We start from the raw sequence: 12,236 nt of genomic DNA on the forward strand, positions 1-12,236 counted from the left end.
CACACACACACACACACACACACACACCCACGCACACACACACACACACACACACACACACGCTCTCTCTCTCTCTCTCTCTCTCTCTCTCTCTCTTCTTTCACTGTTGTGGATCCCCATCTCCCCCCCCCCCACCCCCTTTTCTCACGATGGACAAATTCTACAACCCACAACAAACAGCACCGCCGTTGACGATGCTCCTCCTCCACCTGCTACTACTACTGCTGCTGGCACCAAGTCCGCGGCGAGGAGCCTGGAGACTGGGGGTGGGCATGGGGCAGGTAGGGGCCCAGGCCAACTGCCAGAAGAGCTTCCTGACCCTGTTCCTGCAGTGCGTGTCCAACAGCACCCTCAGCCCCCAGCACTTTCTGTGGGTCACCCGTGACGGCAACATGGGGGTCCAGCCTCCCGACGAAGCCGCCTTCACTTTGCAGGCCTGCCTGTCAGTGGGTTTTTGTGTGTGTTTGTGTGTGATGGTAGTGTGAGAATGATTAGATTCTCTCTCTCTCTCTCTCTCTCTCTCTCTCTCTCTCTCTATATATATATATATATATATATATATATATATATGCGTGTGTGTGTGTGTGTGTGTGTGTGTGTGTGTGTGTGTGTGTGTGTTGTTGTTGTTGTTGTTGTTGTTGTTGTTGTTGTTGTTGTAATTGTAGTATAAGAGTAATTAGATTGTTATATCATTGTATATATATATATATATATATATATGTGTGTGTGTGTGTGTGTGTGTGTGTGTGTGTGTGTCGATATAGATATAGATGTATATAGATATATATTCATATAAATACATGTGTCAAGAGTTTGTTAGTTATTTCTACTTGTTTTTTTCCAACGTCACGTCATTTTTACACAAACACACACACACACACACACACACACACACACACACACACACACACATATATATATATATATGTGTGTGTGTGTGTGTGTGTGTGTGTGTGTGTGTGTGTGTGTGTTGTTGTTGTTGTTGTTGTTGTTGTTCTTGTATATGTGTAATTGTAATATGAGAGTAATTAGATTGTTATATCAATATGTATATATATAGATATATGTATGTATGTATGTATATATATATATATGTGTGTGTGTGTGTGTGTGTGTGTGTGTGTGTGTGTGTGTGTGTGTGTACATACATACATACTTACATACATACAAGCGTATGTGTGTGTGTTGTTGTTCTCGGGGGTGGTGGTGGTGGTGGCGGGGGTGGTGTCAAGAGGTTGTTAGTTATTTCTACTTGTTTTTTTCTTCCAACGTCACGTCATTTTTACACACACACACACACACACACACACACATATATATATATATATATATATATATATATATATATATATATATATATGTGTGTGTGTGTGTGTGTGTGTGTGTGTGCGCGCGCGCGCTCTTGTTTTCCTCAACTGTGATGTTCCCCACCCCCCTCTCTCTCTCTCTCTCTCTCGATATATATGTATAATTATATATATATATATATATATGTGTGTGTGTGTCTGTGTGTGTCTGTCTGTCTGTCTGTCTGTCTTTCTGCGTATGTGTGTGTGTGTGTGTGTCTGTGTGTCTGTATGTGTGTGTCTGTGTGTCTATATATGTCTGCATGTGTCTGTGTCTGCGTCTATGTCTATGTGCGTCTGTGTCTATAACGTGTGTGTCCGTGCGCGCCCCCACCCCTCCACGCCCCCCCCCCCCCCCGCCCCCCAACCCCCTACCCCCCAGGCCCCCTCAAAAAAAAAAAAGGTGTGTCATCCTGTCGTCCGTACGCAGAGTGGAGGACCACCTGACGAGGTGTTTCAAAGGGGTGTCGGATCAGTTCAAGGGCTTTGTGGCGGGCTGCAGTGACGCCGACAAGAACACCATCCAGACCTTCCACAGAGGGGTCGTCAAATCCCTGGACTCCAAGTGTTCTGACCGTGAGTGAAGGGACATAGGGGAGGTTGGGGGGGGGGAGAGGGGGGGCGAGGGGGGTTTGGTTTGATAAACATGATTTACCCCCCTGAAAACGGAGTATGGCTGCCTACATGGCGGGTTTATAAAAACGGCCATACACGTAAAAAGCCCACTCGTGTACATACGAATGAACGTGGGAGTTGCAGCCCACGAACGAAGAAGAAGAAGAAGAAACATGATTTTATTCTCAAAGGACATTGCAAACACATACATAGAGCTGCCAGCAACAAGCCAAAGCTTATAGTGTTCGTTCGTGTACGTACTCGGTAAGCAGCACGTACACACAGTGGCCACATGTAAAACCATAGCGACAGTGTTGTTAACAACATCAAATAGGAACTGAATCTCGGAAGAACTCTGTAAGGATAAAACAAAGTATCCCAAAGAAAGGTAAATAAAGAATTTTTTTTTTTTTAATTTTAAAGAAAAAAAGACCAGCCGCCGTGGTGAAGTGGACAGCGTCGCGAACTGACGGCTGGGAGGACGCGGGTTCGAATCTCAGCAGAAGTGGGTTTTTCGGCCCGCGCCCGGCTCCTACCCAGAGTTGAGTGTGCTGTGGGCTTAAATGGGGAGACTGGGACCACACAGTTGAGTGTCATGCACTTCACGGATGCGTCTTTGGGTGTGTTGCTGTAATTACCTGACCAACACTGCAAGTTTCTGTATCTCTCGGGCCTGGTTGACGCCGGAATATCATTATGAAAGGAAGCGTAGAGTACAACCTTGTCACGAAGTCCCAAACCCAATTGGACCTCCATAGCAACATCGTCATCCTCCTACTTCATCATTACTAATATAAACAAAAAATGCCCCAAAGTCTCAGGCCTTTCGATACCCCTCCACTTCTGTGCTTGGGGTGAGTCCTGTCAATGTCTTCGGTGTCGGCAGATTCATGGGGTGCTGTTGTTGGAGGGACGTGGTGGCGGTCTCCGCTCTGAGAGCGACGCTCACTGGCTCCGCGACTAAGCCATTATTGTCCTCAGTAGGGGGAATTAGTAGGTGATGTCCCAAGTACGTTAAATCAGAACAGGCACCACTGAACACCACCGAAGTGAGTCAGCAGCTGTGCAGGGTCTCCTCTGGTGTGTGGCCTCTTGGCGACCTAACATCGATGGTTCCCTGCGGACTGCCGACGCTCGTAGTGTGTTTAACGAACCCGGGTGTGGCTGTGTTTGGGTGACTCGGAATGAGCGGCGTGGGAGCAATACCACTGAAATGGTGCAGATGACGAGGCAGGACCAAAAAAAAAAAATCATGGGTCGGGGATCAAGTATGGGAGTAAGAGCACGTAAATATAGTTCCATGAAAGTAGAAATGAAATAAAAAATCTATTCATAAGTTCATGGGCGTAAGAGAGAAGTGCTGATAAGTGAGGAGAGTGGTTCGTATGGAGATGAGAGGGTGGGGTGGGGGTATTGGGGAGGAGGGAGTGTGTGTGTGTGTGTGAGTGTGTGTGTGTGTGTGTGTGTGTCTGTGAGTGTGTGTGTATGTGTGTCGTATGTGTGTGTGAGTGTGTGTGTGTGCATATGTGTGTGTGTGTGAGTGTGTGTGTGTGAGAGAGTGTATGTGTGTGTGTGTGTGTGTGTGTGTGTGTGTGTGTGTGTGCATGTATGTGTGTGTGTGAGTGTGTGTGTGTGTGCATGTGTGTGAGTGTGTATGTGTGTATGTGTGTGTGTGTGAGTGTGTGTGTGTGTGTGTGTGTGTGTGTGTGTAGTTTTTTGAAATGAATATTCATTAAGGTATTTGGAAAAGATCGAAGCAGACGTTAAATTGTGAAATGTAACCGTTAAGAACGCTTCGAGGTGGGGCAGTAATCGAATCGTTCGCATAATTACACGCTGTTCGCAATTACCCATACCTTCCCTAATTTATTTCCAGTGCGTCGGTTGCGATTGTTGCCGAGCTTTGCAGATTTTTTTTTTTTTTCCAGCTTGTCGGGAGCAACTGTTGCCCAGCCTGGCAGAGTGTTTCACGAGTTCTGAGGTGAACGCCACGCTGTTCCTGTCCAACATGACAATGTCCAGACACAGTATGCTGGGCCATGACAACGACGACGTCGATAAGTTCTGCACGTGAGTCACGTCAGTTTGTGTGCCTGACAGTGTGTGTCACTCGTTATTCCCGTTTGTGTACTGTGATAGTTGGGTTTTTTTGGGGTTTTTTTTTGTGTTTTTTTTTTTGTTGGTTTGTTTGTTTGTTTGTTTTTGTTTTTGGTTTCTTTGTCTTTTGGGGGTTTGTTTTTTTTCTTGTTGCTTTTTCCGTTTGTTTGCTTGTTTGTTTGTTGTTGTTTTGTTGTTGTTTTTTTATGAGTGGAACATTTTGCAGATTGTTGTTGTTGATTTACTTGTTGCTGCTGCTGATGATGATTTTTTTTCTTCTTCTTGTTTGTTATTTTCTAATTTTTTACTTCGGTGGTTTAGTTTCTGTTTTTGTTCATTCCACTGTTTTATGTTTGTTTATCTGTTTTTTCTTTAGTTTTATTTTGTTTTTGGAGCTCCAGAATTCGGAGAGTTGTGTTTCCTGTGATGATGGGGATGAACGACGATGCTGCTATGGAGATCCATTTAGGTTCGGGGCGATTTGAAAACGTTGTACTGTACGCTTTTTTCTCAGCATAGCCTGCACTTCAGCGTAAGTCAGGCCTGGAGAGACATGAACACATGCTCCCTTGGTCATGATTTAAGCAACACTTCCCAGGACGCACCCGTGAAGTGAATGAATAACCCCACGGCCCTACATCTATTTATAAGTCCGCGGGATTTCCCGATACTCTGTGATCCCAATACTCACCTTGAAGTTGGAGTCCATGCTGTGGGAAAGAGAGGGCCACCGACCCAAACAAAAACCTCACCTCTGATTTGATCGGACTGTGTCCTGTCAGTCCGCGTGCCAACAATTCATCATGGCAGCTGGTGTTCGTGTTTGTTTGTTTGTTTGTTTGTCAGTTAGATTATCTTCTATATTTCCTTTTACATCTTTCCACACAATGTGATTTGGACGAGGATGGGAGTTGGGGGTTAGAGGGGATACGCATGCGGGTAGGTGTGTTTTCAAAAAGGCAAGTATATATTACAATGAAAGATTTACGCTCTTGAATTTCAAAAATCGAATTAGCTGTGATACAACGGGTAGAAAAATAACAGGGCACAAAGGAATGTCAGCTGACTTCAGCGAAACAGAACTAAACGAGAGGTGAGCGCATGTGTGGGCTCACGCTTGTCGTATTGTGCCTTTCACTGACCGAAGTATCAGATGTTTTAGGCAGTGGTGTTCCAAAAGCGAACTAGTTTCGAAAGTATCAGTGACTTCTGTATTGCAATACTGCATAAAGTAATATAAGTAAGTTAATCATGTTCCTCTTGGATTTAATCTGGAACATTTTGCGTTTTTAATTCACCAGTGAACAGGGGAGGTGGGGGGGATTCTGGAATGTATGTGAGATGGCTGAATCTGGAACATGTGTCATATCAATTCACATAGAAATTTCCTGTAATTGTATTTACTTTTTTTTTTCAAATTTCACCCTCATTTCACCCTCATTTGCCCAGTTTCCCCCAACCCTCCATTCAGTCACATCCCCCACCCCTTCTAACCGATAATACTCAAATGTATTCAAAAATACTTTAACAAAATGTCTTCAATCACCGATATGTGTGACAGGACATTAAACAAAATTCATCCTCCATTCCTCCTCCAGAAACGGGGTTGAGATTCCAGAATGTATGAAGATGACTGAATCTATAACATGCGTTATCACTTCTTCTGGAAACGGGAGGAGAAAGATGCTGGAATGTACTTGAGGTGACTGAATCTAGAACACGTTGTATCACTTTGCCTGGAAACGTGGGATGGGGGGGGGGAGATTCTGGAATGCATACAGATGACTGAATCTGGAAAGTGTGTTATCACTTCTCCAGGAAACGAGAGGAGATTCTGGAATGCATGAAGATGACTGAATCTGGAAAGTGTGTTATCACTTCTCCAGGAAACGAGAGGAGATTCTGGAATGCATGAAGATGACTGAATCTGGAAAGTGTGTTATCACTTCTCCAGGAAACGAGAGGAGATTCTGGAATGCATGAAGATGACTGAATCTGGAAAGTGTGTTATCACTTCTCCAGGAAACGAGAGGAGATTCTGGAATGCATACAGATGACTGAATCTGGAAAGTGTGTTATCACTTCTCCAGGAAACGAGAGGAGATTCTGGAATGCATGACAGATGACTGAATCTGGAAAGTGTGTTATCACTTCTCCAGGAAACGAGAGGAGATTCTGGAATGCATGAAGATGACTGAATCTGGAAAGTGTGTTATCACTTCTCCAGGAAACGGAAGGAGATTCTGGAATGCATGATGATGACTGAATCTGGAAAGTGTGCTATCACTTCTCCAGGAAACGGGAGGAGATTCTGGAATGCATGACTGATGACTGAATCTGGAAAGTGTGTTATCACTTCTCCAGGAAACGAGAGGAGATTCTGGAATGCATGATGATGACTGAATCTGGAAAGTGTGTTATCACTTCTCCAGGAAACGGGAGGAGATTCTGGAATGCATGATGATGACTGAATCTGGAAAGTGTGTTATCACTTCTCCAGGAAACGAGAGGAGATTCTGGAATGCATGATGATGACTGAATCTGGAAAGTGTGTTATCACTTCTCCAGGAAACGGGAGGAGATTCTGGAATGCATGATGATGACTGAATCTGGAAAGTGTGTTATCACTTCTCCAGGAAACGAGAGGAGATTCTGGAATGCATGATGATGACTGAATCTGGAAAGCGTGTTATCACTTCTCCAGGAAACGAGAGGAGATTCTGGAATGCATGAAGATGACTGAATCTGGAAAGTGTGTTATCACTTCTCCAGGAAACGAGAGGAGATTCTGGAATGCATGAAGATGACTGAATCTGGAAAGTGTGTTATCACTTCTCCAGGAAACGGAAGAGATTCTGGAATGCCTGATGATGACTGAATCTGGAAAGTGTGTTATCACTTCTCCAGGAAACAAGAGGAGATTCTGGAATGCATGATGATGACTGAATCTGGAAAGTGTGTTATCACTTCTCCAGGAAACGGGAGGAGATTCTGGAATGCATGAAGATGACTGAATCTGGAAAGTGTGTTATCACTTCTCCAGGAAACGGGAGGAGATTCTGGACTGCATAAAGACGAAGGCAGCGATGTGCTCAGAGACCCCGGACATCCTGCTGGCTGCTGGCATTGATGTGGACGCCATGAACAGCACGGTGGTCCTCCTCTGTGACAACAGACAACGTGAGTTTCAGTTTCAGTTTCAGTTGCTCAAGGAGGCGTCACTGCGTTCGGACAAATCCATATACGCTACACCACATCTGCCAAGCAGACGCCTGACCAGCAGCGTAACCCAACGCGCTTAGTCAGGGCTTGAGAAAAAAAAAATTATATATATATATATATATACATAGATAAGCGTACATACATAAATAAATATATCTATATATATAAGCTTACATAAATAAATAAATAAATAATAATTATGATATTAAAAAAAGGTAGTAGTAATGAAAATAATAATAATGTAATAATAATAATAATAATAAATAAATAAATAAGACAACAATGATGATAAATAAGCAAATAACGTGACCACGTGAGGGAGGCGGATAGGCCAGAGGGGAAGGGCGGTGGAGGAGGGGAGGGGAGGGGAGGGGCTGAAGATGTTGTGCGGGTGGGTGAGTAGACAGGAAGGGCGTGTGGATATGCATGATTGGAAAGCGAAGCTAAGCGCAGAGAGAGAACGAACGAATGGACAAAAGAAATTTTATTCTTCCAGGGTATTGAGATAAGCACGATAACAAGAATGCTTTTTTTTTTTCACCCAGCCCTGGGGTTCAACGTAAAGAAAGAATAGATCAAGAAAAAAAAATAGAGAAAAAATTGAAATAGGATAAAGAGAGGAAGAGAGAGGGGGGCGACAGAGTGAAGATAATAAAGAAGAGAAGAGAAAGATGAAATGAGAGAGAGAGAGGGGGGGGGGGAGAGCTGTGTTTACAGACGAGAGACAGAGAGAGAGAGAGGGAGAGAACTGTGTTTGTAGACACGTGCAACACGAACATCACAAAGCCTTCACACACACACACAACCTGTCCTTTGCAGTGTACCTTCACGGAGTCCGATGCTCACAGAACCGCAGCGTGGAGGAGGAACAGTGTCAGGACAGGCTTCTCCAGGAGCTGTCCGACCTTGAATCCCAGTTCCAGGCTCTGAACATCGACAAAGACACGTACGCCATCGATGTGTGTCGGTACGTAGTTCATCAGATCTTTTACGGTGACGATTTCTTTGTTGTAGATGAAAAAAATCTTCCTTTCCATCTACACATTTCTTTTTTTTTTTTCTTCTTCTTTTCTTTCCCTTACACCCCACCCTCATCTTCCTCCCAACGCCCTCGCCTCCAACAAATCAGTGAGCTGAACAGCAGTTTCCAGCCATTGAGATGAACTCACTTCTTCAGTAAAGACTGCTGTGACCTGCCAACACCTCTTCACTTGACAAAGAGTTTATGAATCGCTTTTATCTTCATCTTAGGGTACCTTCGATTTTAAACCATCTTTTACCATTTTTGACTCACTTTTATAAACAAAGTGAGTCTATGTTTTAACCCGGTGTTTGGTTGTCTGTGTGTGTGTGTGTGTCCGTGGTAATCTTTAACATTGCCATTTTTTCTGCAAATACTTTGTCAGTTGACACCAAATTTGGCATAAAAATAGGAAAAATTCAGTTATTTCCAGTCATCTTGTTTAAAACAATATTGCACCTATGGGATGGGCACAAACAAATAAAAAGAAGCCAAATTATATGCAAACTGAATTTACTGTTATATTCATATTTTTTATTCTCAAAACTTGGCACTTTGATCTGATATTCTGACACAACAACAAGAGCAGTCATTTTTATCATTTTTTGTTCAAACAGGAACTTCTTTTGCTAAACATGGCAGTTATATTTATTTTACACATCTTTGGTGCAGATAGTAAAAAAGGGAAATTAATCTGTAATTAATGCTAAGGGGCTGAATTTGCTTTAAACTGCTTTCTCATCTTAAACATCACATTTTGAAATTATACTCAATATGTAAAAAGCTTGTGTGTTTTACTCTCAGTGTACAGGGCTTTCACTATGTTCATTCGCCCAAGTGGTCTTTTTCGGAAAATACTAAAATCAATACGAGTGGACTTTATAGATATATTGGCTGAGCCCTGAAGGTCATGGGCAAACATCAATTGCGTACACATATTTATTCAAAGCGCGTGCTCATATTATTCTTCGCGAACGCGAACGACGCCATTTTGTTTCAAGTTGCTGACCTGCCCGTTCAATCCTATATTCAATCGACAATACACGATAACATGTGATGGAAAGTTGGAGAAGGAGACCGTTAAATATTTATTCAGAGAAAGATTTGTGAACGCCTCATCACTTACTGGATTATGCCCCAAACTGCCATAAAAATATCCACAGAATCAATCGGAATTCACAGTTAAAAATTGTAAACCATGAGAGTCAATACCCTTGAATTGATGAAACGTAAAAATTCCAGTCATGACTTTTCTCAAAATGAAGTCCTTTCCGGCACTTCATACGACGTTTTGAAGTACTTGTACTTCGCTCTACATGTTATTAGTTTAACAAAATAGTAAATTTCCATATCAACTTTAAAACTATAAAACTAGAATGAACATAAAAGAGAAATTGAATCGACCGTGTCAACCGGGTGTAACTAAACTTGAATGCCCAAGATACACCAGAATAATATAATCTACAGCGTTCTCACTGCGAATACCGCAATCGTTTTATCGCCGTTTAAAAAAAAGCATGTTTAAATATTATATTTTTGAATGTCAGCTAAGGAGCCACGATAGTGTAATGGGTAAGACAGTTTCTTCTCACCCGAACATGTGGGGTTCGAATCTGCCGTTAGGACTTCTTTTTTTTTCTTTTTTCTTTTTCTTTTAACCCAAAGCTTTTAATGATTAGATTTTTTTTTTTTTAAAGTGTACCACAAGTGAGTCTTGAAGGCCGTGCCTCTCTTGTTTATTTCTTTGTTAGTTCAAGGCCGTATACCAGGCAGTCCAACTTGAACTGCAAACTGAAACAGATTAATGTTGCACAGACATGACCTCAACCCTTCGGCTCTTTGCCGTCCGCCATTCTTCGGGTCAGCCCGGATTCAGCCCTAAAGGAAGGGTCGTAACTCTGAAAAAAAAAAATAAACTAAAGCTATTTGAGTGATGTATGTTTGTATATAGGGTTTGCTAGTTACATTAGAGTTTAATTAACGTAGACACAGTTACGTGTGTTTGAATATTGGGTTTGCTAGTTACATCCGAGTTCAATTCATGTAGACACCCACCTCTGGTGATGTGATGTGGCCATTGGAGGTTACCATCAAAGGAAAGTGGGATTAAGGGACTTACCTAACACTACACTGACACCACTAAAACGACACCTTGTTAATTAAGATGGGCAGCGAAAATGCTATGTTTTTTTTATGTTGGTGTTTCTGTCATTCGAACACACGTAGGTTTCTCTGGTGGGTGTAAACACTGTTTATCTAAAAACCAAACAAACTGCACAGCAGCATCTATTCAACGGAGCTCAGAGAGCTTTGATCTGTATGGCCCTTTCCTACGATGTGGAGAGTACACAGATGTGCTGAATCCGATCTTCAGTGCAGTAATATCAAATGTACAAAGATTTTTTTTTTAAAGCAACGAAAAAATAATTTATCATAAAAGTGATGTCGGGAATTTAGCAATAAAAAGCTTTGGGACCTACAATCGTACGCGTCGTTGGTACACAAACACACTTCCTTGATGTGTACTGGACCTGTTAGCTTGCAAAGTTGTTCTGTGTAATATTGTTGCATAATTATGCTATACGATTTCCACAAATTGAACGTCGATATAGTCATATATAGATGTTATACTGTCAGCGACAGGTTCTTGTTTGTCACACTGTCAGTTCACAGGCGTTAAGTGAATCGTTTGGAGTAGGGTTGTGGCCCCTTGGATGGAGTGCCCCGCACAACCTTGAATGGTGGTCTGGGTACTAGTCTTTCAGAAGAGACATTTCCTATTTCAACAAAGAAGAGTGCACGGGTTAAGATGTTAACGTTGCCCGGCACCCTTCTTTCTAAACTGTATTTTGTTAACATAAATCGTCTTGTCAGTCACTCAAACAAGTCGTTCTGTCAGTTATTCAAACTAAACGTGTATATCAATCGTCTCATGCGAAACAAAGCCATTAAGAGTAGTTGAGAGAAGTTCTGACCTGATGATTAAATCTCTAAACAATTGCACAAAATACTATCTCTGCATCTAGAGTCTCTTTTACGGCTTTAGTAAGTGTTCTCTACTAAGAAGCTTCTTATAAATTCACAATCTCGTTATTGGAATAATATATATATATATATATATGTGTGTGTGTGTGTGTGTGTGTGTGTGTGTGTGTGTGTGTGTGTGTGTGTGTGTGTGTGTGTAAATGTAATCCTTAAAATGTGGCAGATCATCACACACAGAGAAAAATGCATGACGTTCAACTCAAGGATATCAAAGTACTCTTCCAAGATAAATGTGTTTTTTTCTGGGATTTCTTTTAATGAAAATACAAACCAAAACAATTGCATATGCAGCTTTGAAACGGGCACTGTAAAATTACGAAAAATGCGAGACTAAAACATTACCTTGCTTGGCACTGGCAAACATTCAGCGCATGTAAATTTTTTTAGCAGCAGAGTCCTGTTCGTGGGAGTAATTCTGAAATGAAAATCCACGAAGTTTAGAAACCTGAATTGATTCATTCATAGTATTGATTACTATACTGTATCATTCCATGGATACTTATCTCGAGATATGGGTCGTTTTCTTCATCCGAGCAGTTCCCTTTAGTCAAGATTCAAATGGCTGTTCAGTTGTATTGAATACCGTCCATAACACACTTTCTGTCAATGTTTCTCTGTCTCTCTGTCTGTCTGTTTCTCTGCCTCTGTCTCTGTCTGTCTGTCGCTCTCTCTCTCTCTCTCTCTCTCTCTGTGTGTGTGTGTGTGTGTGTGTGTGTGTGTGTGTGTGTGTGTGTGTGTGTGTGTGTCTCTCTCTCTCTCTCTGCTCCCGGTCTTTCTGTTGTTTCATTTATCTATGAATTGAAGGCACTTTTAAATTTACTTTTTTTTTCATTCACAAATGGCCCAGTTCTGTCTTCACCGAAAACCTCACGTTCAGTTTCCTACTGTTA

At 42.1% G+C, this 12,236-nt stretch overlaps 1 protein-coding gene across 1 annotated transcript in view; it reads left to right on the plus strand.

The window, feature by feature from the left end:
• The first annotated feature begins 203 nt into the window (after nucleotides 1-203).
• LOC143287195 (uncharacterized) overlaps nucleotides 204-12,236 on the plus strand; it is a 12,686-nt gene continuing 653 nt past the window's right edge. Inside the window, exons 1-5 of the mRNA XM_076595139.1 lie at nucleotides 204-442; nucleotides 1,777-1,922; nucleotides 3,890-4,031; nucleotides 7,102-7,238; nucleotides 8,100-8,247. Coding sequence (XP_076451254.1) covers nucleotides 273-442; nucleotides 1,777-1,922; nucleotides 3,890-4,031; nucleotides 7,102-7,238; nucleotides 8,100-8,247 — 743 coding nt within the window. The 5' untranslated portion in view covers nucleotides 204-272. The remainder of the gene's footprint in view (nucleotides 443-1,776; nucleotides 1,923-3,889; nucleotides 4,032-7,101; nucleotides 7,239-8,099; nucleotides 8,248-12,236) is intronic.

Source organism: Babylonia areolata, chromosome 11 (assembly GCF_041734735.1).
Source record: "Babylonia areolata isolate BAREFJ2019XMU chromosome 11, ASM4173473v1, whole genome shotgun sequence".
In the NCBI taxonomy this organism is placed as follows: domain Eukaryota; kingdom Metazoa; phylum Mollusca; class Gastropoda; order Neogastropoda; family Buccinidae; genus Babylonia; species Babylonia areolata.